This window comes from Pseudophryne corroboree, chromosome 8 (assembly GCF_028390025.1).
Source record: "Pseudophryne corroboree isolate aPseCor3 chromosome 8, aPseCor3.hap2, whole genome shotgun sequence".
NCBI lineage: Eukaryota > Metazoa > Chordata > Amphibia > Anura > Myobatrachidae > Pseudophryne > Pseudophryne corroboree.
In genome coordinates this window covers 189,164,905-189,190,949 of record NC_086451.1, presented here as the reverse complement: position 1 = coordinate 189,190,949, position 26,045 = coordinate 189,164,905, and the positions used below count along the sequence as shown (strand labels likewise).

Here is a 26,045-nt window from a genome sequence, read left to right as displayed (position 1 = left end):
TATGGAAGTATTGCCGTATAAAGGGGAGGAGTTATTTGGGGTCAGTCTATCGGACCTGGTGGCCACAGCAACGGCTGGAAAATCCACCTTTTTACCCCAGGTCACCTCTCAGCAGAAAAAGACACCGTCTTTTCAAACTCAGTCCTTTCGTTCCCATAAGGGCAAGCGGGCAAAAGGCCACTCATTTCTGCCCCGGGGCAGAGGAAGGGGAAAAAGACTGCACCAGGCAGCCTCTTCCCAGGAGCAGAAGCCCTCCTCCGCTTCTGCCAAGTCTTCAGCATGACGCTGGGGCCTTACAAGCGGACTCAGGCACGGTGGGGGGCCGTCTCAAGAATTTCAGCGCGCAGTGGGCTCACTCGCAAGTGGACCCCTGGATCCTGCAGGTAGTATCACAGGGGTACAAATTGGAATTCGAGACGTCTCCCCCTCGCCGGTTCCTGAAGTCTGCTCTACCAACGTCTCCCTCCGACAGGGAGGCGGTAGTGGAAGCTATTCGCAAGCTGTATTCCCAGCAGGTGATAATCAAGGTACCCCTCCTACAACAGGGAAAGGGGTATTATTCCACGCTGTTTGTGGTACCGAAGCCGGACGGCTCGGTGAGACCAATTTTAAATCTAAAATCCTTGAACACTTACATAAAAAGGTTCAAATTCAAGATGGAGTCACTCAGAGCAGTGATAGCGAACCTGGAAGAAGGGGACTATATGGTGTCTCTGGACATCAAAGATGCTTATACAAAACTGTCATTATCAGTTTCAGACGCTGCCGTTTGGATTGTCCACGGCACCACGGGTCTTTACCAAGGTAATGGCCGAAATGATGATTCTTCTTCGAAGAAAAGGCGTCTTAATTATCCCTTACTTGGACGATCTCCTGATAAGGGCAAGGTCCAGGGAACAGTTAGAGGTCGGAGTAGCACTATCTCAGGTAGTGCTACGTCAGCACGGGTGGATCCTAAATATCCCAAAATCACAGCTGATTCCAACAACACGTCTACTGTTCCTGGGGATGATTCTGGACACAGTCCAGAAAAAGGTGTTTCTCCCGGAGGAGAAGGCCAGGGAGTTATCCGAGCTAGTCAGGAAACTCCTAAAACCAGGCCAAGTGTCAGTGCATCAATGCACGAGAGTCCTGGGAAAAATGGTGGCTTCTTACGAAGCGATTCCATTTGGAAGATTCCATGCAAGAACTTTTCAGTGGGATCTGCTGGACAAATGGTCCGGATCGCATCTTCAGATGCATCAGCGGATAACCCTATCTCCAAGGACAAGGGTGTCTCTCCTGTGGTGGTTACAGAGTGCTCATCTTCTAGAGGGCCGCAGATTCGGCATTCAGGATTGGATGCTGGTGACCACCGATGCCAGCCTGAGAGGCTGGAGAGCAGTCACACAGGGAAGAAATTTCCAGGGCTTGTGGTCAAGCATGGAAACGTCTCTTCACATAAATATCCTGGAACTAAGGGCCATTTACAATGCCCTAAGTCAAGCAAGGCCTCTGCTTCAGGGTCAGTCGGTATTGATCCAATCGGACAACATCACGGCAGTCGCCCATGTCAACAGACAGGGCGGCACAAGAAGCAGGAGGGCAATGGCAGAAGCTGCAAGGATTCTTCGCTGGGCGGAAAATCATGTGGTGGCACTGTCAGCAGTGTTCAGCACATGATTTCCTCAGCAGACACGACCTCCACCCGGGGGAGTGGGGACTTCACCCAGAAGTCTTTCAAGTGATTGTAAACCGTTGGGAAAAACCAAAGGTGGACATGATGGCGTCCCGTCTCAACAAAAAACTGGACAGATATTGCGCCAGGTCAAGGGACCCTCAGGCAATAGCGGTGGACACTCTGGTAACACCGTGGGTGTACCAGTCGGTGTATGTGTTCCCTCCTCTGCCTCTCATTCCAAAAGTACTGAGAATCATAAGAAGGAGAGGAGTGAAGACTATACTCGTGGCTCCGGATTGGCCAAGAAGAACTTGGTACCCGGAACTGCAAGAGATGCTCACGGAGGACCCGTGGCCTCTACCTCTAAGAAAGGACCTGCTCCAGCAGGGACCTTGTCTGTTCCAAGACTTACCGCGGCTGCGTTTGACGGCATGGCGGTTGAACGCCGGATCCTGATGGAAAAAGGCATTCCAGATGAAGTCATCCCTACCCTGATCAAAGCCAGGAAGGATGTAACTGCGAAACATTATCACCGCATTTGGCGAAAATATGTTTCCTGGTGTGAGGCTAAGAAGGCCCCCACAGAGGAATTTCAACTGGGTCGTTTCCTGCATTTCCTGCAAGCAGGACTGTCTATGGGCCTAAAATTAGGATCCATTAAGGTTCAAATTTCGGCCCTGTCGATCTTCTTCCAGAAAGAACTGGCTTCATTGCCTGAAGTTCAGACGTATGTCAAGGGGGTACTGCATATACAACCTCCTTTTGTGCCACCAGTGGCACCTTGGGATCTCAATGTAGTTTTAGGGTTCCTAAAATCACATTGGTTTGAACCACTCACCACTGTGGAATTAAAATATCTCACATGGAAGGTGGTCATGCTGTTAGCTCTGGCGTCAGCCAGGCGTGTCTCAGAAATGGCGGCTTTGTCATATAAAAGCCCTTACCTAATTTTTCATTCAGACAGGGCAGAATTGAGGACTCGTCCTCAATTTCTCCCTAAGGTGGTTTCAGCGTTTCACATGAACCAACCGATTGTGGTGCCTGCGGCTACTAGGGACTTGGAGGACTCCAAGTTGTTGGACGTAGTCAGGGCCCTGAAAATATATGTTTCCAGGACGGCTGGAGTCAGAAAATCTGACTCGCTGTTTATCCTGTATGCACCCAACAAGCTGGGTGCTCCTGCTTCTAAGCAGACAATTGCTCGTTGGATTTGTAGTACAATTCAACTTGCACATTCTGTGGCAGGACTGCCACAGCCAAAATCTGTTAAAGCCCATTCCACAAGAAAAGTGGGCTCATCTTGGGCGGCTGCCCGAGGGGTCTCGGCCTTACAACTTTGCCGAGCAGCTACTTGGTCAGGGGCAAACACGTTTGCAAAATTTTACAAATTCGATACCCTGGCTGAGGAGGACCTGGAGTTCTCTCATTCGGTGCTGCAGAGTCATCCGCACTCTCCCGCCCGTTTGGGAGCTTTGGTATAATCCCCATGGTCCTTACGGAAGTCCCAGCATCCACTATGACGTCAGAGAAAATAAGAATTTACTTACCGATAATTCTATTTCTCGTAGTCCGTAGTGGATGCTGGGCGCCCATCCCAAGTGCGGATTGTCTGCAATACTTGTATATAGTTATTGTTACAAAAAAATCGGGTTGTTTATTGTTGTGAGTCATCTTTTCAGAGGCTCCTACGTTTATCATACTGTTAACTGGGTTCAGATCACAGGTTGTACAGTGTGATTGGTGTGGCTGGTATGAGTCTTACCCGGGATTCAAAATCCTTCCTTATTATGTACGCTCGTCCGGGCACAGTATCCTAACTGAGGCTTGGAGGAGGGTCATAGGGGGAGGAGCCAGTGCACACCAGCTAGTCTAAAGCTTTTACTTTTTGTGCCCAGTCTCCTGCGGAGCCGCTATTCCCCATGGTCCTTACGGAAGTCCCAGCATCCACTACGGACTACGAGAAATAGAATTATCGGTAAGTAAATTCTTATTTTAACTGTACTGTAATTTATGGGGTCATTTACTAGTTCTCCACTATTTAACAGATGCAACTAATAGAAAGCATTAGCAAGAAGCTTTCTGTCCTTCATGAGGCCCAGGAAGGTCTTCAAGAGGACATAAATGCTAATGCGACCCTTGGTAGTGAGTTGGAGAACCTGCTCAAGAACCTTTGTAAACCCAACGAGTATGATAAGTTCCGAACCTTCATTGGGGACCTGGACAAGGTGGTCAACTTGCTGTTGTCGCTCTCTGGACGGCTGAGCAGGGTGGAGAGTGCCTTGAGTAGTGAAGACTCGGAACCCTGCATGGAAGAGAAGGTATTACTTGGCATATATAACAATAATAACCATAGTTAACACAACCTGTCTAAGCTAAAAACTTTGACATGACATATTCCGGTGTCTGTTTTGATGGTCGACCATGTTAAGGTCGACAGTCATTAGGTCGACCACTATTGGTTGACATGGTCGACATAGTTATATGGTCAACACATGAAAATGGTCGAATCATGACAGGTCGACACATGAAAAGGCCAACATGGCTTTTTATAAAAATAATTTACCATCCACGTGGACTACGATTGGGAACGGTAACCTGTGCCGAGCGAACCATGCAAGGCGACGCTGTACACTAATTGGAGTTCCTGGTCATGTTACGGAAAAATTGACACCAAAAACAGTTTTAAAAAAAGTCGGCCTTTCCATGTGTCGAGCTGTCCCATGTCTACCATTTCCATGTGTCAAGTATTAGTCTGTGTTGACTATGTCTATGTCGAACAATAGTGGTCGACATAATGAATGTTGACCTTAACATGGTCAACCATTCGTACCAGAACCACATATTTCTGCACATATAAATGTACAGTATTTTTCTGAATTTAACAAGAGTGGAAAATAAATCTGTGAATTTGGCATATTTAAATGCTTGAGCACCATTAAATATCGACAGTTATGCTGTTGACAGTCAACTATAGACAGAGTAATGTTGACTGTACAATGCCGACAAGTTAGTAATGTGATTTAAAGAATTTTAACCATGTTTTCTGATGTGGGCTCCACTGGGCTCCACAAGGATGGACAATGGGGTGTAGAGTAGGATCTTGATCCGAGGGCACCAACAGGTTTTCTTCCTGTTAGACACACACGGCTGGGGCTCTCCGGGATCGTGTGGCCACGCTTCAGCAGGTGGTGAGTGGGTCCCGCTTGCGCGACCCGCTCTGTATCGTGATCCGGCGCGGTCGGTGGGAGGCGGGCCGCGCGCGCTGGCGGTGGACACTGTGGCATACAGGCGACCCCACTAGACCACCAGGGCATGGGTACAGGTCAGGTTTTCTCTCTAAACCTATTTATATTGGCCCGCAGTACCAGGTGGTTATGCCAGCAGAGTAGATAAAGCTTAGACCTGGAGCCCCTTCCCCAGCCCCAGGGCGCCATTTAGAGTAAATGTTCCAACCCTGGAGCTGCATATCTGTCTCTCCCTCACTCCCAGTCAGTGTTTGGGTGCCATTTCTCTCAGCTACACTGTTCCTGGGACTGCTTGGGCAAATCCACCTTTGTAAAGCCGCCTGGTAGTCAGCGCTGTGCCTTTACAAGACACTTAAGTATTCTGCATGTCATTTAGACAGTGGTAGTTAAGAAAAAGTGCATTTAGTCAGGGTTCTCTGGTACAAGTACCCTGGGATATACATCCAGTTTTTACTGTGCAGTGTTATATCGATTGTTTACATAGCTGTATATAAGCTAGTCCAGTGCAGTATTATTGTTTGTAATAACCTCTGCATTGTACAACTGTGACTATATGTGTGTGCATTAGCTTGCTGGGTGATTTTCATTCGTGTTTTTCACTCAACTTGCTATAAACCCTATATTCTATAACCTGAGGGGGCTTGGTGCGTCAGGTTTATGATACTGTAATATAGGATATTCACGAAACATACTTTAATTGGACTTTTTCTGTGATTCTAGATTTTCGTATCTCTCCTGTGTCCCTGCTTGTGCTGACTACATTAAGCAGGGGTTTGGGTCAGGTATTGTGCTGCTGACAATTGTACTGTGTTACCTGATATTGCAAGTTATATCATCTGCGTATGAGGGTAGCGGGCCTGGGGCCGAACACACTACCGGTGTTGCTGACGCCACAGATACCTATGAGGAGAATATAGCAGCTGAGGGCTCTGGTTCTGGGGGTTCCTTGCCTCCCAGTGGGACTGTGGCAACGGGGGTCCTTAATGACCCACCGTGGGCTACTTTCTCCACACTTCTGAATATGCTAGTTACTAAACTAACGCCCCCTATGGGACCTCCTATGCCGGTTCAGCCGTATATGGTCCCTGCGGCTAACCTGCAGTGGGCAGATAACTTGTCTGCTCAATTGAAGAAATTGAACCAGTCACTGACTACTAAAAGGACTAGCCCTTGCACGCCTAAGACCAAGGGGTCCTCTAAGCGAGCTATTGTTTCACAATCCACTGCTGTCACTGACACCTCGTCAGTTGAAGATGGCACTTACACTGACCCCACAGATTCTGACACAGATAATGCTGAGGGGGATAGTGGTTCACAAGTGGATGTTCCTGATCTTTTGGAGGCTATTAAGTTGATCCTACAGATTACGAATGATCCCGAGCCATCCGTCCCTCCTAAGAAACCAGATGGATTCAAGCGTCAGAAGGTGGTTAAACAAGTTTTACCTCATACTGATCACCTGGTGGATATACGTCAGGAACCCTGTGAAAATCCAGGTAAGAAGTTCGTGCCTCATAAGAAGCTGCTTCTTTGATAACCCCTCGTGCCAGAGCTGTCTAAAAATTGGGAGACACCTCCTGGACTCGCATGTGGCAAGGATGGTGGTTTCCTCAGCTCTACCTGTCACTACCGTCACGCTTCTGAAAGAGCCTATGGATAAACGTGTGGAGGGTTGTCTGAAAGCGATTTACACCCTCACGGGTGCTGCGCAAAGGCCCACTATTGCAGCGACATGGGCTGCAGAAGCTATTGAAGTGTGGGCCCTAGAGTTGGAAGCTGAACTCTCTTCTGACCATGCTAGACAATGCTTATCATATATTGTCACAGCTTCTCACTATATTAAGGAGGCGGCTTCCGATGCCGGTGTTCTGGCAGCTAAGGCTTCTACTACGTCAGTCCTAGCTCGCCGGATATTGTGGCTGCAATCCTGGTCCGTGGATCTGGATTCTAGAAAAACACTAGAGGTACTCCCTTTTAAGGGAGATATCCTGTTTGGAGAAGACTTAAATAAGATAGTGGCTGATCTGGCTACTGCCAAAACGGCCTGTCTGCCAAGTACCGCTCCTTCTGTGCCAAAGGCTAAAAGTACTTCCTTTCGTCACTTTCGTCCTTCAGGTAAAGCAAAAGGTCAGGCGTACCACAAACAGGCCCGCACTTCCAAACCTGGTAAGCCAAAGCCCAAAAGAGCCTGGGCTGCCCGTCAGCCAGCTTCCAAGACCGATAAGCCTGCCGCATGATGGGGCGGGCCTCCCCCTGGGGGACCGGCTTCTAGGGTATACCCAGGAATGGTTGAAGACCACTTCAGATGCCTGGGTACGGGAAGTCGTTACTCGAGGTTACGCCATAGCCTTCAAAAACCGTCCCCCTCGTCGAATTTGCCTGACAGACGTCCCTGCGGATCAGATCAAGGCAAAGACATTCGGTGGTACAGGCCCTCCTGGACACAGGAGTGGTGGTACAAGTGCCTCTTATTCAGAGAGGCCAGGGGTACTACTCTCCGCTGTTTCTAGTCCTGAAGCCGAATGGGTCTTTTCGGCGGGTGTAGTATGGTATGCCGGCGGCTGGGCTCCCAGCGACCAGCATACCGGCACCGGGAGCCCAACCGCCAGCATACCGACAGCATGGCGAGCGCAAAGGAGCCCCTTGCGGGCACGGTGGCACACCACGCTATTTTATTTTCCCTCCAGGGGGGTCTTGGACCCCCACGAGGGAGAATATCTACCGGTATGCCGGGTGCCGATATTCCGGCGCCGGTATACTGTGCGCCAGGATCATTCGGCATACTGAAGACCACCCCTTTTCAGCCCATTCTCAACCTCAAGGCACTGAACAAGTTTGTGAAAATTTCCAAGTTCCGTATGGACACCCTTCGTTCTATAGTTCTGGCCTTGGAACCTGGGGACTATATGGTCTCCCTGGATATACAGGATGCTTACCTGCATGTTCCTATAGCAGTGTCGCATCAACAGTATCTGAGGTTTGCGGTTGGCAACCTCCACTGCCAGTTTTGGGCGTTATCTTTTAGTTTAACTACGGCCCCGCAAGTTTTTACCAAAGTTATGGCGGTGATGACGGCGGTGCTCCACCATCAAGGGGTCAGGATCCTACCGTATCTGGATGACTTGTTGATCCTGGCAAATTCCCCGGAAATTCTCCTACGTCATCTAGATCTGACAGTCCGGTTTCTGCAAGCCCACGGGTGGTTCATCAACTGGAGGAAATCCTCCCTGGTCCGTGCTCGGAGCATGATGCACCTGGGAGCGCTGTTGGACACTCACAACCAGCGGTTGTTTTTGTCTCGGGAGAAAGTCCTGAAGCTTCAGGACAGGATTCGTTGCTTCCTCTCTCGTCCGCAAGTGTCGATTCATTCAACGATGCAGGTGCTGGGCCTCATGGTGTCAGCATTCGACATGGTGGAGTATGCTCAATTCTATTCTCACCCTCTCCAGAGTCTGATTCTTGCCAAGTGGGACGACCTGCCTCACAGGATCAGGTCTCACATGATCTCATTGACTCCGGACGTCCGTCTGTCGCTATCCTGGTGGCTCCAGGAACAACAGTTGAGCAGGGGCCATCCCTTCTGGATACCTGACTGGGTCCTGTTGACGACGGATGCCAGTCTACGGGGTTGTAGTGCGGTGTTGGAGCAACACTCCCTTTAGGGTCGGTGGACCAAGGAGGAGTCTCTCCTCCCAATCAACATTCTGGAATTGCGGGCGGTCTTCAATGCATTGAACCTGGCCCAGCATTTAATACAAAACCATCCTGTTCAAGTACAGTTGGACACTGCCACCACAGTGGCTTACATAAACCATCAAGGCGGCACTCGAAGCCGCCTGGCAATGAAGGAAGTCTCGCGGATTCTTCAATGGGCAGAACGCCATCTGCCGGCCTTATCGGCAATATTCTTTCCGGGAGTCCTGAATTGGGAAGCGGACTTTCTCAGTCATCATGACGTACATGCCGGAGAGTAGGGCCTCCATCCAGAAATGTTTCAACTCCTCGTGGAAAGGTGGTGCCTTCCAGATGTGGATCTGATGGCGTCTCGACACAATCACAAGGATCCGGTCTTCGGAGCAAGGACAAGGGATCCTCAAGCAGCTTTCGTGGATGCGGTGGCAGTGCCATGAAAGTTTCGGTTGCCGTACGTCTTCCCTCCGGTGTCACTTCTGCCCCCTCCGGTGTCACTTCTGCCCAGGGTAATTCGGAAGTTCAAGCAAGAAGGAGGAATCCTGCTTCTCATAGCTCCAGCGTGGCCCAGACGGCACTGGTTCTCAGGCCTTCAGGGCCTCTCGTCAAAGCGTCCAATTCTACTTCCCTAATGCCCAGACCTCCTCGTTCAGGGCCCCTGTGTCTACCAGGACCTGGCCTGGCTGTCTTTGACGGCGTGGCTCTTGAAGCTTCCGTCTTGAGGGCTAAATGTTTTTCTGAGGCGGTCATTAAAACTATGTTACGGGCCCGGAAACCGGCTTCTGCTCGGATTTACCATAGGGTCTGGTATTCTTACTTTGTTTGGTGCGCATCTAACCATTATGACGCTTCCAAGTTTAGTACGGCCAAACTTTTGGCTTTTCTGCATCAGGGCCTGGATTTGGGCCTGCGTCTGGCTTTCCTCAAGGTTCATATTTCTGCCTTGTCGGTGTGGTTTCAGAGAAACGTTACGACCTTACCTGATGGTCACATGCTTTCACTCAGGGTGTGTTGTGTATCCAACCTCCCTATGTCCCACCTGTGGCTCCTTGGGATTTGTCGGTGGTTTTGGAGGCGTTGCAAGAGTCCCCATTTGAACCTCCTGGCTCAGCTGACCTTAAGTGGCTTTCTCTTAAGGTGGTGTTTTTGCTGGCTATTGCCTCCGCTAGAAGAGTGTCGGATTTGGGTGCCTTGTCCTGTAGTTCCCCATATCTGATTTTTCACCGTGACCGGGCGGTCCTTAGGACTCATCCTGGATATTTACCTAAGGTGGTTTCTTCGTTCCACCTTAACCAGGAGATTGTGGTTCTGGCCCTTGTATCTCCTGACTTGTCTCCCAATGAACGGTCTTTGGGTGTGGTACGGATTCTCTATTTGTTTTGTTTGGTTTTCAAAAACGTGGCTGGCCTGCTCACAAGCAGACGTTGGCTAGATGGATTAGAATGGTGATTGCACATGCTTATGTGAAGGCTGGTCTGTTAGCTCCTGCCCACATTAAGGCTCATTCTACTCGGTCCGTTGGACCTTCTTGGGCGGCCAGCCGTGGTGCGACCCTTGAAAAATTGTGCAAGGCATCTACGTGGTCCTCAGTGAACACGTTCATAAGGTTCTATGGCTTCGATACTGCCGCTTCCCAGGATGCTTCCTTTGGACGCCGGTTTCTTGTGCCCGCTACAGTGCGTCCCCTCCCATATGGAACTGCTTTAGGACATCCCCAATGTCTATCCTTGTGGCGCCCTGTGTACCTCGCAGCACAAAACGAGATTTATGGTAAGAACTTACCTTTGTTAAATCTCTTTCTGCGAGCTACACTGGGCTCCACAAGGTGCCTACCCTGACGCACCTAGCTTCTTTGGGTTGGTATGGCATTAGCCGCTGACACTTCTCCTGTCGTGAGAGTGTGGTGTATGTGGCTACTAACTGTTGTCGTCTCTTTTCCTGCTACTGCATTGGGCTGGTTAACTAAAAACTGAGCTCCTGTGCAAGGAGGCGGGGTTATAGAGGAGGCGGCGCTGTGCATCTTGGGAACAGTCAAAGATTTTGAGCCTTTTGGTGCCCTCGGATCAAGATCCTTTCTACACCCCATTGTCCATCCCTGTGGAGCCCAGTGTACCTCACAAAAAGAGATTTAACAAAGGTAAGTTCTTACCATAAATCTCGTTATCCTGCTGATAAGGTTAAAATACTTTAAATCACATTAGAAATGCCTCAGCTTTGTGCTGTCGACATTTTGGCTATCGCACATTTTACACCCAGCAAAATATGCAATTTGAGCAATAGTGTCCAACTTTTTTATACCCCTATGTGTGTGTGTTTTTCACCCTCTTGTTGTATTTTGTAGCTTTTCACATGTTTGATATTACCTTTCCATATAACACTATTGGGAGAATTCAGTTAGCCCCAATGATTTACCAGTTGTGAAAAAAGGTGGTAACCTCAGGCTCTAATGCCTGTGGCTATTCAATTTTAGCCCCTTTTTCTTGCCCGGTAAATTAATTGTTACCGGGCAATAACACAGAATCCGTGATACTGTAACTTCCCAGAGCTATGTTTGTGACACTGAAAACAGGCTGTTTATTGGAGATTTCTTTTCGCGCCTGCTCATTCTTGAAATAAAATGTGCCTTAACAGCAGCCTTCGTGGCTAATTGACTAGCACCGCTCCTTCAATTAGCCGGCAGTATGACTACAAAATAGTATGTTTAACAGTAAGCTGTTTAATAGGGGCATATGTATTAATAATTGTGGAACTGGCGCAAATATTTAAGTCCGTTCACAGCCAATGTTTATGTTTTTAATATAAATATTCTCGTTATGTACTTGGGGAAACCCGCAGGTGCAGCGCTAGCAATAGCTGATGTCCCTGAAAGTTACTTTCCAGTCATTTTGGAGGAGTTTTTCACGTTTGTGAAACACTCCTCTGGGGAATTATGACACTGCACAGTGTCCGTTTCCAGAATTTGTGCTGAACCAAGGCTGCATAAGAGGGATAGGAAGATCACTCTCCTGCTACTATGCTTCCATGAGCTTAAAGCAGTTGATACCTTCTGAAGATGGTGTAAACTGACGTGACTAAACCCTAAAAAGATTTTCTTTTCAGGGTTTGTACATAGGAGTTAGAGGGGAAAAAAATTAATAGTAATGGGGGATGAGACCTGTAGCGCTAAATAGCCTTCTGCAGAAATCTCCTGTATTATGCTATTAGTACGTAGCCACCAACCATAAAATTATGCAGACACTTCAGTGTCTACATAATTCTATGGGGGAAGAAAAGCTTGAATAATAGCCCTCTTAGATACTGATGCCGCTTTGAACACCTCTTTTGTTTAATGTACTTTTTCTTTTTTCTTTTTTTCCTTCCGTTCGCAGCTGAGCCTTCTGGAGAAGAAGAAACAACTGACTGACCAGTTGGAGGATGCTAAGGAATTAAAGGCTCATGTAACCTGGAGAGAGCAGGTGGTTCTAGAAGCAGTGTCCAAGTACTTAAACGAAGAGCAGCTCCAGGACTACCACTACTATGTGAAGATGACTTCAGCCCTCATTGTAGAACAGCGAGAGCTGGAAGATAAAATCAAATTGGGAGAAGAACAATTGAGGTGTCTTCGAGAGAGTCTCTAATTTAACTAGAGGCCAAAGCTAGTTTCTAATACTCACCAAAGAAATCATTGTGTAAAGAGACGCACCATAGGGTATATTTGTCAGATGCTGATTTATTAATACAGAGACTTCTTTTGTAACAAAGCCATCCATATATAAATGCATCTCATTCCTCTACAGGTTCTTGTAACTGGAATTGTCCATTGTGCTTGATACAGTTGTTTGCATTTATCAGAAAGCTTGAGGTGGTTGAGCTGTGCTTTTTCAGTGAATTTGTGCATGCTGCGGATTAAATATACAACTGGATATTCCTCATATAAACCTGTATCTCATTTACGGGAGTCTTCTCTGATGTTAAATCTGCGGAATATAATACAACAAAATGAGGGGCTTAATTTTATTTATTTTTAATTTAAAGAAAAAAACCTGGAATATCCTAATCAGTACTTCTTATTCTAATCAAACCCATGAGAAGTGCATAAGTCCTATTGGCAGCAGTAGAACCTCAAGTTCTATTTTGGTCACATTATGGATATCTCATAAAATTGAGCAATGCCTGTATATTATAGACTGGGCTAGTATTGGTATTCACTCACCAGTGTCACAGCAAGCTCTGTTTTTGGCATTTAAATAATGGGTATGAGGAATTTAGAATTAAACACCACTGTTCCTTTTCTCCTGTTGGTGTAATCCTGAGCATAGCGCAGAAAGAAATACAGAAGTTATATACCCTATAAATGTGCTGCATACTGCAAACTGTTACCACCTCTGAAAGGAGGATCTGTAAGTTCCTTATTGTTTAGATTTTCTTTTGCTCCTTAATTTGCAGTGCACTCATTTTGGTCCAGCAGAATTTGGAGTGGTGGTGAATAGTAGTTCTTGAGATCTGAGTTTAAAGTTATTTATATTATATAATACAATTATTGATTTTTAATTTACTTGTATCAATGCTGACATTGAGGGAAAAGGCATGCAACAATGAGTATCACCTGATGGTAATTTTTGCCAGATAACTGCTCTTTTGTAGTGTTTAAAACAAAATATTATATATTTTTAGTATTTTATATAGCTCTATCTAAGAGCTTTGCCAACTGCTCCAAATACTGTACTCATTAGTTATCTCCTCATATTGCTTGGTGGCATCTATTGTCTGATATAATTACTCCTTATATGCCTCCTACTGTGCTAAATATATGGCTCTAACTACTCCTTTGCTTTATTACTTCTGTGTGACTTCAGATAGGACATAAGTTTAATCAGCACAAATCATCCTCTTATGGGGTTTACTGCTTTATGAATAGATCCCAAAGTACCAACCGATCAGCAGGCTGTGTTTTTTAAATAATGACAGGTGCTGTTTGGTTGGTACTTTGGTCTATTCATCTATTCATGAAGCATTGAAAAGTGTGGATAAACAGACCAGTGGAGAAGTTGCCCATGGCAACGAATCAGCATCTCTCACATTTTATACTGTGTAATGTACTTGATAAAGGCTTCCTTTCACAGCCGATTGGTTGCTACATGCAACTTCTCCACTGGTCCTTTTCTCCACTGGTCCTTTTCTCCTCTCTTTTCACTGCTTCATGAATAGACCCCTTTGTCTCTCCACTTTATATCTCTCCAATTTTTGATACGTCTGGTTCTGGGGGTTCCTTACCCCCCAGTGGGACTGTAGCAAATGGGGTTCATAATGACCCACCGTGGGCTACCTTCTCCACGCTACTGACTACGCTAGTTACCAAACTAACGCCCCCTATGGGACCTCCTGTGTCGGTGCAACCGTTCATGGTCCACGCGGTTAATCAGCAGTGGGCAGATCAATTGTCCCCTCAGTTGCAGCAATTGAACCATTCCCTGATTACTAAGATTTCTAACCCTCGCCCACCTAAGACCAAGGGGTTCTCTAAGCGGGCCATTACTTCCTCACAATCCACTGCTGTCCCTGACACCTCGACAGATGAGGATGGCGTTTTTACTGACCCCACAGATTCCGATCCTGATCCATCTGATGGGGATGGCATTTCACAAGAGGATGTTCCTGATTCACTGGAGGCTATAAGGTCAATTCTTTAGATTACGGATGACCCGGAGCTGTCCGTTCCTCCTAAGAAACTGGATAGGTTTAAGCGTCAGAAGGTGGTTAAACAAGTTTTACCTCACTCTGATCATCTGGGAAAATCCAGGAAAGAAGTTCACGCCTCACAAGAAGCTGCTTGCTCGCTATCCCCTCGCGCCAGAGCTTACTAAAAATTGAGAAAAAAACCTCTGCCAGTGGAATCACATGTGGTGAGGATGGTCTCCTCAGCTCTACCTGTCACTACCGTCACGTCTCTAAAAGAGCCTACGGATAATCATGTGGAGGGTTGTCTCAAAGCGATTTTTACACCCTTGCGGGCGCTGCGCATAGGCCCACTATTGCAGCGACATGGGCTGCAGAAGCTATTGAAACGTGGGCCCAGGAGTTGGAAGCTGAAATCTCTTCTAACCATGCTAGACAATGCTTGTATATTGTCACAGCTTCTCATTATATTAAGGAGGCGGCTTCTGATGTCGGTGTTCTGGCGGCCAAGGCTTCAACTTCGTCAGTTCTGGCTCGCCGGATCTTGTGGCTGCGGTCCTGGTCTGTGGATCTGTACTCTAGAAAAACCCTGGAGGCACTCCCTTTTAAGGGAAATATCCTTTTTGGAAAGGACTTAAATAAGATAGTGGCTGATTTGGCGTCCGCTAAAACAGCCTGTCTACCAAGTACTGCTTCTTCTGTGCCGAAGGCTAAAAGTACTTCCTTTCGTCCCTTTCATCCTTCAGGAAAAGCAAAAGGTCAGGCATACCCCAAACAGGGTCACACTTCCAAACCTGGCAAGCCAATGCTCAAACGAGCCTGGGCTGCCCATCAGCCATCACTGTGCTGGTGGCTCCAGGACCAACGGTTGTGCAGGGGTCGTCCCTTCTGGATATCCAACTGGGACCTGTTGATGACGGATGCCAGTCTGAGAGGTTGGGGCACAGTGTTGGAGCAACACTCCCTTCAGGGTCGGTGGACCAAGGAGGAGTCTCTCCTCCCAATCAACATTCTGGAATTGCGGGCGGTCTTCAATGCATTGAACCTGACCCAGCATTTAATACAGAACCGACCTGTTCAGGTACAGTCGGACAACGCCACCACAGTAGCTTACATAAATCATCAAGGCAGCACTCGAAGCCGCTTGGCAATGAAGGAAGTATCACGGATTCTTCAATGGGCAGAACGCCATCTACCGGCCATATCGTCAATTTTCATTCTGGGGGTCCTGAATTGGGAAGCAGACTTTCTCAGTCGTCAGGACGTACATGCCGGAGAGTGGGGCCTCCATCCATAAGTGTTTCAACTCCTCGTGGAAAGGTGGGGCCTTCCAGACGTGGATCTGATGGCATCTCGACACAATCACAAGTTTCCAGTCTTCGGGGCAAGAACAAGGGATCCTCAAGCAGTGTTCATGGATGCGCTGGCGGTTCCATGGAACTTTCGGCTGCCGTGTGTGTTCCCTCTGGTGTTACTCCTGCCCAGGGTAATTCGGACGTTCAAGCAGGAAGGAGGAATCTTGCTTCTCATAGCTCCAGAGTGGCCCAGACGGCACTGGTTCTCAGACCTCCAGGACCTCTCGCTAGAGTGTCCCCTTCTACTTCCACAACGACCAGACCTCCTCGTTCAGGGCCCCTGTGTCTACCAGGACTTGGCCCGGCTGGCTGTGACGGCATGGCTCTTGAAGCTTCCGTCTTGAGGGCTAAAGGTTTTTCTGAGTCATTCAAACTATGCTGCGGGCCCGGAAACCGGCTTCTGCTCGGATTTACCATACGGTCTTTGTTTGGTGCGCATCTAACGATTATGATGCTTCCAGGTTTAGTACGGCCAAGCTTTTGGCTTTTCTTCAGCAGGGCCTGGACTTATGCCTGTGGCTGGCTTCCCTCAAGGTTCATATTTCTCCTTGTCGGTTTGGTTCCAGAGAAAGATTGCGACCTTACCTGATGTACATACCTTCACTCAGGGTGTGTTGCGAATCCAACCTCCCTATGTCCCGCCTGTGGCTCCTTGGGATTTGTCGGTGGTTTTGAAGGCATTACAAGAGTCTCCGTTTGAACCTCTTGAATCAGCTGACCTTAAGTGGCTTTCCCTTAAGGTGGTGTTTCTGCGGGCTATTGCCTCTGCTAGAAGAGTGTCGGATTTGGGTGCCTTGTCTTGTAGTTCCCCATATCTGATTTTTCACCGTGACCGGGCGGTTCTTCGGACTATTATTTACCTAAGGTGGTGTCTTTGTTCCACCTTAATCAGGAGATTGTGGTTCCGGCCATTTTCTCTGCTGACTTGTCTCCCAAAGAGCGGTCTTTGGATGTGGTACGGGCTCTCCGTATCTATGTGAAGAGGACTGCTTCCATCAGGAAGTCTGATTCTCTCTTTGTTCTGTTTGGTTTTCACAAACATGGCTCACAAGCAGACCTTGGCCAGATGGATTAGAATGGTGATTGCACATGCTTTTTTGAGGGCTGGTCTGTCCGCTCCTGCTCACATTAAGGCTCATTCTACTCTGTCCGTTGGACCTTCTTGGGCGGCCCGCCGTGGTGCGACCTTTGAAAAATTGTGCAAGGCGTCTACGTGGTCCTCAGTGAACACGTTCATAAGGTTCTATGGCTTCGATACTGCCGCTTCCCAGGATGCTTCCTTTGGACGCCGGTTTCTTGTGCCCGCTACAGTGCGTCCCCTCCCATATGGAACTGCTTTAGGACATCCCCAATGTCTATCCTTGTGGAGCCCAGTGTACCCCGCAGCACAAAACGAGATTTATGGTGAGAACTTACCTTTGTTAAATCTCTTTCTGTGGGTACACTGGACTCCACAAGGCACCCACCCTGACGCACTTAGCTTCTTTGGGTTGGTATGGCATTAGCCACTGACACGTTCTCCTGTTGTGACACTGTGATGTATGTGGCTACTAACTGTTGTCGTCTCTGTTACCTGCTACTGCATTGGGCTGGTTAACTAAAAACTGAGCTCCTGTGCAGGGAGGCGAGGTTATAGAGGAGGCATTGCTATGCATTCTGGGAACAGTCAAAGCATTTGAGCCTGTTGGTGCTTCGGATCAAGATCCTTCTCTACTCCGCCAGTGTCTATCCTTGTGGAGCCCAGTGTACCTTGCTGAACGAGATTTAACAAAGGTAAGTTCTTACCATAAATCTCGTTTTTGACTTTATTGACACTAAATTTGTACTTTTTTATTTTATAAAGGGAAATCTTTAAAGCTAAAATAATCGTATTCTCCTCCTTTTAATTAAATTACTCCGTACCAAGCCAAAGAAACAAATATTCTGAATTCAAACTAAAATCAGGTCTTATGTATTTATTTATTTTTGCACATTGTCGGTTTGAACCCTTTCACGGCTATAGAGTGATATATATATACATTATATGCACTACATTAAATATTATCCAAAATTAAGACTGTTGCAATATTATGTAATTGTTTAAGTCATTCAGTAGTTGTAGCACTGAATTGAGGATTAGTGGTGAATGAATTGACATTAAAAAATGTCAGGAGGTATAATTAAAGTTGTAAATAGTCGTAGAAGAAAATGCTTCTGTCACATTACTTAAAACTATATATTTTTTTAATTTTTAGACAATTTCCACACACCAAATAATGTCCTTTGTATGCATCTATAACACATTCCATTCCCAGTTATTTTACAGTGGTTCAGTTGTTGGATTTTTATAAATAATGGATTTAATGCCATACCAGGTATGCAACGTCTAGATAGTACAGTGACCTCAGTTTATCTTTTGTATTCGTATGCAGCTGGATATCTGAGACAAGCTGTTGTCATAATAAGGCATATGACCAAGACAAGTTAATATGTATTTTGTTACAATGCAGTAGCAGATGTGCCATGTTTACTGTATAGCGTTATCGAGAAAGGGGTTGGTAATTATTTTTAATCACTCGTTATGCCACACTCAGTAATATCAGCAAAGGGAATAAAAATATCCCTAAATGTGACCCTGATGCTCCATGTCCATTTGGCTACTTAAATGGACCAGTACTGTAGTTTCCCTTCAAAAAATAAAGATCTGATTGTCTTTAAATTCAGATTGCATACATCATTTCCACTAATGCTTCAGGTGAAAAGCTGGGATAAATCCTATGTTTAACTGAGCACAAATCATTCTAAAAATAACTACAGATCATTGATTGTAGCATAGCAATCCAGCCTAGCACCCTGTCCCATTATCCAAGCGAGTTAAACAATGTCAGATACAGACCGACATCTTACAAGGTATGTATTATTGTCATGAATAAACAGAACTAAAAGATTGAAGCTATACAGACCTTATTAGGAAAAGACACTTATTATGAAATGAAAACTATCCTACTGTGGTTCACAATAAATCTGTTTTTTGGCAAAATCATTGCTGACTGTAGCCCAAACTACTGCTTACTGCAGTAGTCCTCAGGTATACAGTACAGAGACCGATACAATACAAGAAGTCCGATACTAGGGAAGAAAAGTTCTAGTACTGTACAATTTGTAAGAACTACACAGAGGTTAAACTTGAAATAAATGAGAACAAAATGGAAGTTTCCTTTTTACATGGCAGTATCTAGCTTTGCAAAATGTCATGGTGACGTACAGTAACAAACAGAAGAGACTGCAGAACTACATCAGGAAACACATTTTTGGCTAGAATTTTCTGCCGTGAAAGGGTTATCAGTTTATTGTCTGCTTTTAAACCTAATTTGTATAATTTCAGCACAAATAAAAAATTAAGTATATATTTTGTGTAAATCTGTTCTATTGTTTGTATGGCAAATGCAATTTTTGTAGTGTTACTGCCAGGAGCATGTCTCCTGTGTATATTATGGGTGTCCCTTTCAATTGCATTAATATTATCCTGATATGGGACACTCTCTGCACTATGGTAAATATAAAATATTGGTGCTAATCGAAACCTCCTGAGTGTTTTGTGTATTTATTGTCTATTTTAATTCATTGGTCAAGTATGTGAATTATACAAAAAGGAGTATAGATGGTGTAATGGTTAGCATTACTGCCTCAATGCACTGAGGTCATGGGTTCAATTCCCACCATGGCCATAACTGTGTGGAGTTTGTATATCTTACCAAGCTTGTGTGGGTTTCCTCCCACAATCCAAAGATACACTCCTGACAAGTGTGTTTATGTACATGTGTGTAGGGCTGACTAGATAAGTGGTTCTTCTATGCCGTCAAACTCTGTTTCTATGACTTCACAAATTCATAGACAATGGATTAGCAAGCCCCTAGATACAGTACCCAATAGTGACTGAGCTAGCTTTGTATTACATATAGAGAGTGTGTGTGTGTGGGGGGGAATGTTGGGCCGGATGTAATGACGCCCGAGTTTGTCGGCTGTGCGGGAGGCCAGCCGAACCTGGAATTTTTTTTTAAAGGGGCAGTGACAAGGCAAAACCATGCCTTGTAAGTGGTTGCCCCTTTAAAGAAAAAAACAGTTCGCCCGGCATCCCACACTGCCGCCAAACTTGGGCATCACTACATCCGGATCATTGAGTTAATAAAAAAAATATATATATTGTTGGAGTCCCCGCTATATTTTTGTTGTGAATTAATCCTATATCTCAGTCTTCCCGCTTAGTCCTGTGTCCCACCCACAGGCCAGTGTGAGGAGGTTGTGAAGGTGCTCTCTTTCACTGCAGTGATTAGATGCCATGAACAGTCATCTAAACACAGGGAGCAGTTGGGGTCAACCAAACCAATTATATTTACAGAGGTGTCCTCCCTCGTCGTTGTTGCAGCAAGAGTTTAACTGGGGTATTTCTCCGGCAGGGTCCACAGGATAACATTGGGATATGATGACGCGACAGCAGATGTGCACCGATCGCTCAAAGCTTTCGGCCTCCCAGCATGCAACGGGCCCTTTCATATATCCCGCCTCAGGAAAATCAGTTTTTTGTTTGATGCCGCAGTAGCTGGACAATGGTCAGAGGGCTGCTGGTTTTTTAGCAGCCATAAGCTTTTTTATTTTTTCTCTGACGTCCTAGTGGATGCTGGGAACTCCGTAAGGACCATGGGGAATAGCGGGCTCCGAAGGAGGCTGGGCACTCTAGAAAGATTTAGGACTACCTGGTGTGCACTGGCTCCTCCCACTATGACCCTCCTCCAAGCCTCAGTTAGATTTTGTGCCCGGCCGAGGTTGGATGCACACTAGGGGCTCTCCTGAGCCCTTAGAAAGAAAGTATAGATTTAAGTTTTTTATTTTCAGTGAGACCTGCTGGCAACAGGCTCACTGCAGCGAGGGACTAAGGGGAGAAGAAGCGAACTCGCCTGCTTGCAGCTGGATTGGGCTTCTTAGGCTACTGGACACCATTAGCTCCAGAGGGATCGACCGCAGGCCCTGGTGTTCGGTCCCGGAGCCGCGCCGCCGTCCCCCTTACAGAGCCAGAAGCAAGAAGAGGTCCGGAAAAACGGCGGCAGAAGACATCAGTCTTCACCAAGGTAGCGCACAGCACTGCAGCTGTGCGCCATTGCTCCTCATACACACTTCATACTCCGGTCACTGAGGGTGCAGGGCGCTGGGGGGGGGGGGGGGGGCGCCCTGAGAAGCAATAATAACACCTTGGCTGGCAAAAATTCCACAATATATAGTCCCAGAGGCTATATATGTGGAAAATACCCCTGCCAGAATATGGAAAAAAGCGGGAGAATAGTCCGCGGAAAAGGGGCGGAGCTATCTCTCACAGCACACTGGCGCCATTTCTCCTTCACAGATCCGCTGGAAGGAAGCTCCCTGGCTCTCCCCTGCAGTCTACACTACAGAACAGGGTAAAAACAGAGAGGGGGGGCACTAAATTTAGGCGCAGTATATAATATATAGAAAAAGCAGCTATAGGGGACATAACTCAGTTAGTCCCTGCATTATATAGCGCTCCGGTGTGTGCTGGCATAATCTCACTCTGTCCCCCCAAAGGGCTTTTGTGGGTCCTGTCCTCATTCGGAGCATTCCTTGTGTGTGTGCGGTGTGTCGGTACGGCTGTGTCGACATGTTTGATGAGGATAATGATGTGGAGGCGGAGCAGATGCCTTTAGAAGGGATGTCACCCCCTGCGGGGCAGACACCTGAGTGGATGAGCTTATGGAAAGTAATGAGTGCACGTATAGACTCCTTACATAAGAAAATTGACGACATGCCAAATGTGGGACAGCCGACTTCTCAGCTCGTGCCTGCCCAGGCGTCGCATGGGTCGTCAGGGGCTCTAAAACGCCCGCTACCGCAAGCAGACCCAGATGTCGACACTGATACTGACACCAGTGTCGACGACGATGAGTCTAACCTGATGCCCACTAAGGCCATTCACTGTATGATTGAGGCAATGAAAGAGGTGTTACACATTTCTGATATAACTACAGATACCACAAAAAAGGGTATTATGTTTGGAGAGAAAAAACTACCCGTAGTTTTTCCCCCATCAGATGAATTAAATGAAGTGTGTGACGAAGCGTGGGCTTTCCCTGATAAAAAAATTGGTAATTCCTAAGAAGGTACTAATGGCGTTCCCTTTCCCGCCAGAGGATAGGTCACGTTGGGAAACACCCCCCAGGGTGGATAAAGCGCTCACACGTTTGTCTAAAAAGGTGGCACTACCGTCTCCGGATACGGCCGCCCTCCAGGAACCTGCTGATAGAAAGCAGGAGGCGATCCTGAAGTCTGTATATACACACTCAGGCATTATACTTAGGCCAGCTATTGCGTCAGCTTGGATGTGCAGTGCTGCCGCTGCGTGGTCAGATAAACTGTCAGAAAATATTGACACATTAGACAGAGACACGATCCTGTTAACCATAGACCATATAAAAGACTCAGTCTTATATATGAGAGATGCACAGAGGGAAATCTGCCGACTGGCATCTAAAGTAAGTGCATTGTCCATTTCTGCTAGGAGAGGATTATGGACTCGCCGGTGGACAGGAGATGCAGATTCTAAAAAGCACATGGAAGTGTTGCCATATAAGGGTGAGGAATTATTTGGGGATGGTCTCTCGGACCTAGTTTCCACAGCAACGTCTGGGAAGTCAGCATTTTTACCCCATGTCCCCTCACAGCCTAAGAAGGCAACGTTTTATCAGGATCAGTCCTTTCGGACCCAGAAAAACAGGCGTGGAAAAGGCGGATCCTTTCTGTCCAGAGGCAGAGGTAGGGGAAAAAGGCTGCAACAAACAGCAGGTTCCCAGGAGCAAAAGTCCTCCCCCGCTTCTTCTTCCAAGTCCGCCGCATGACGGTGGGGCTCCACAGGCGGAGCCAGGTACGGTGGGGGGTCGCCTCAAGAATTTCAGCGATCAGTGGGCTCGCTCACAGGTGGATCCCTGGATCCTGCAAATAGTATCTCAGGGGTACAAACTGGAATTCGAGGCGTCCCCACCCCACCGGTTCCTAAAATCTGCCTTGCCGATTGCTCCCTCAGACAGGGAGGCGGTGCTAGCGGCAATTCACAAGCTGTATTCCCAGCAGGTGATAATCAAGGTACCCCTACTTCAACAAGGCCGGGGTTATTATTCCACACTATTTGTGGTACCGAAACCGGACGGTTCGGTGAGACCCATTTTAAACTTAAAATCCTTGAACACGTACATAAAAAAATTCAAGTTCAAGATGGAATCGCTCAGGGCGGTTATTGCAAGCCTGGACGAGGGGGATTACATGGTATCCCTGGACATCAAGGATGCTTACTTGCATGTCCCCATTTACCATCCTCACCAGGAGTACCTCAGATTTGTGGTACAGGATTGCCATTACCAATTCCAGACGCTGCCGTTTGGCCTGTCCACGGCACCGAGGGTATTTACCAAGGTTATGGCGGAAATGATGATACTCCTTCGAAAAAAAAGGAGTTTTAATTATCCCGTACTTGGACGATCTCCTAATAAAAGCGAGGTCCAAGGAACAGTTGTTGGTGGGAGTAGCACTATCTCAGGAGGTGCTGCACCAGCACGGCTGGATTCTGAATATCCCAAAGTCACAGCTGGTTCCGACGACACGGCTACTGTTCCGGGGTATGATTCTGGATACAGTCCAGAAGAAAGTGTTTCTCCCGGAGGAGAAAGCCAGGGAGTTGTCATCTCTAGTCAGAGACCTCCTGAAACCAAAACAGGTATCAGTGCATCGCTGCACACGGGTCCTGGGAAAGATGGTGGCTTCTTACGAAGCAATTCCCTTCGGCAGGTTCCATGCAAGAATCTTTCAGTGGGACCTGTTGTACCAGTGGTCCGGATCGCATCTTCAGATGCATCGCTTAATAACCCTGTCTCCAAGAACCAGGGTGTCTCTACTGTGGTGGCTGCAGAGTGCCCATCTTCTAGAGGGCCGCAGGTTCGGCATACAGGACTGGGTCCTGGTGACCACGGATGCCAGCCTTCGAGGCTGGGGGGCAGTCATACAGGGAAGAAACTTCCAAGGACTATGGTCGAGTCAGGAGACTTCCCTTCACATAAATATTCTGGAACTAAGGGCCATCTACAATGCCCTAAGTCAAGCAAGATCCCTGCTCCTACATCTGCCGGTGCTGATCCAGTCAGACAACATCACGGCAGTCGCCCATGTAAATCGACAGGGCGGCACAAGAAGCAGGATGGCGATGGCAGAAGCCACAAGAATTCTCCGATGGGCGGAGAATCATGTACTAGCACTGTCAGCAGTGTTCATTCCGGGAGTGGACAACTGGGAAGCAGACTTCCTCAGCAGACACGACCTCCACCCGGGAGAGTGGGGACTTCACCCAGAAGTCTTCCAGATGCTGGTAAACCGTTGGGAACTGCCACAGGTGGACATGATGGCGTCCCGTCTCAACAAAAAGTTAAAAAGATATTGCGCCAGGTCAAGGGACCCTCAGGCGATAGCTGTGGACGCTCTAGTGACACCGTGGGTGTACCAGTCGGTTTATGTGTTCCCTCCTCTGCCTCTCATACCAAAGGTATTGAGAATAATAAGAAAGCGAGGAGTAAACACAATTCTCGTGGTTCCGGATTGGCCAAGCGTGGTACCCGGAACTTCAAGAGATGCTCTCAGAGGACCCGTGGCCTCTACCGCTCAGACAGGACCTGATACAGCAGGGGCCCTGTCTGTTCCAAGACTTACCGCGGCTGCGTTTGACGGCATGGCGGTTGAACACCGGATCCTAAAGGAAAAGGGTATTCCGGAAGAAGTCATTCCTACGCTTATTAAGGCCAGGAAAGATGTTACGGCAACGCATTATCACCGCATATGGCGGAAATATGTTGCATGGTGCGAGGCCAATAAGGCCCCAACAGAGGAATTTCAACTAGGTCGATTTCTGCATTTCCTGCAAGCAGGAGTGGATATGGGCCTAAAACTAGGCTCCATTAAAGTACAGATCTCGGCTCTGTCGATTTTCTTTCAAAAAGAACTAGCTTCAGTACCTGAAGTTCAGACATTTGTGAAAGGAGTGCTGCATATTCAGCCCCCGTTTGTGCCTCCTGTGGCACCTTGGGATCTCAACGTGATGTTGAGTTTCTTAAAATCACATTGGTTTGAGCCACTAAAAACCGTGGATCTGAAATATCTCACGTGGAAAGTGGTCATGTTATTAGCCTTGGCTTCAGCCAGGCGAGTGTCAGAATTGGCGGCTTTATCATGTAAAAGCCCTTATCTGATTTTCCATATGGATAGGGCAGAGTTGAGGACTCGTCCCCAATTTCTCCCTAAGGTGGTGTCAGCGTTTCACCTGAACCAGCCTATTGTGGTGCCGGCGGCTACTAGTGAATTGGAGGACTCCAAGTTGCTAGACGTTGTCAGGGCCCTGAAAATATATGTTTCCAGGACGGCTGGAGTCAGAAAATCTGACTCGCTGTTTATCCTGTATGCACCCAACAAGCTGGGTGCTCCTGCTTCTAAGCAGTCTATTGCTCGCTGGATTTGTAGTACAATTGAGCTTGCACATTCTGTGGCAGGCATACCACAGCCAAAATCTGTAAATGCCCTTTCCACAAGGAAGGTGGGCTCTTCTTGGGCGGCTGCCCGAGGGGCCTCGGCTTTACAACTTTGCCGAGCAGCTACTTGGTCAGGGGCAAACACGTTTGCAAAATTCTACAAATTTGATACCCTGGATGAGGAGGACCTGGAGTTCTCTCATTCGGTGCTACAGAGTCATCCGCACTCTCCCGCCCGTTTGGGAGCTTTGGTATAATCCCCATGGTCCTTACGGAGTTCCCAGCATCCACTAGGACGTCAGAGAAAATAAGAATTTACTCACCGGTAATTCTATTTCTCGTAGTCCGTAGTGGATGCTGGGCGCCCATCCCAAGTGCGGATTGTCTGCAATACTTGTAAATAGTTATTGTTAACTAAAGGGTTATTGTTGAGCCATCTGTTGAGAGGCTCAGTTGTTTTTCATACTGTCAAACTGGATATAGTATCACGAGTTGAACGGTGTGATTGGTGTGGCTGGTAAGAGTCTTACCCGGGATTCTAAATCCTTCCTTATTATGTCAGCTCGTCCGGGCACAGTGTCCTAACTGAGGCTTGGAGGAGGGTCATAGTGGGAGGAGCCAGTGCACACCAGGTAGTCATAAATCTTTCTAGAGTGCCCAGCCTCCTTCGGAGCCCGCTATTCCCCATGGTCCTTACGGAGTTCCCAGCATCCACTACGGACTACGAGAAATAGAATTACCGGTGCGTAAATTCTTATTATTTTTATAGTCTAACTTTTTTTTAGCAATATTTCTAAAAAGCGTCTTATATGTACCTTGGAAAGAGTCGCTCCAACAACTCCCTGCCGGGTCGCGACAACGCTTACCCACAAGTACAGTGCTGTTTCGG

At 47.3% G+C, this 26,045-nt stretch overlaps 1 protein-coding gene and 1 long non-coding RNA gene across 7 annotated transcripts in view; one reads left to right on the top strand and one right to left on the bottom strand.

Moving 5' to 3' along the window:
* The window catches only part of SHROOM4 (shroom family member 4), a 398,216-nt gene extending 379,049 nt beyond the window's left edge, over nucleotides 1–19,167 (top strand). For all 3 annotated transcript variants that reach the window (XM_063937014.1, XM_063937016.1, XM_063937015.1), the window contains 2 exons: nucleotides 3,706–3,978; nucleotides 11,964–19,167. In XM_063937014.1, the coding sequence (XP_063793084.1) occupies nucleotides 3,706–3,978; nucleotides 11,964–12,212 (522 nt within the window). In that variant the 3' untranslated portion in view covers nucleotides 12,213–19,167. The remainder of the gene's footprint in view (nucleotides 1–3,705; nucleotides 3,979–11,963) is intronic.
* Nucleotides 1–26,045, bottom strand: part of LOC134948791 (uncharacterized) — a 38,474-nt gene that overhangs the window by 9,820 nt on the left and 2,609 nt on the right. Inside the window, exons 2-4 of one of the 4 annotated variants that reach the window (XR_010183020.1) lie at nucleotides 12,249–12,551; nucleotides 11,912–12,152; nucleotides 3,864–3,962 (exon numbers count right to left, since the gene is read on the bottom strand). This is a non-coding gene — a long non-coding RNA (uncharacterized LOC134948791). The remainder of the gene's footprint in view (nucleotides 1–3,863; nucleotides 3,963–11,911; nucleotides 12,153–12,248; nucleotides 12,552–26,045) is intronic. The other 3 variants (XR_010183021.1, XR_010183022.1, XR_010183023.1) reach the window with 3 other exon arrangements.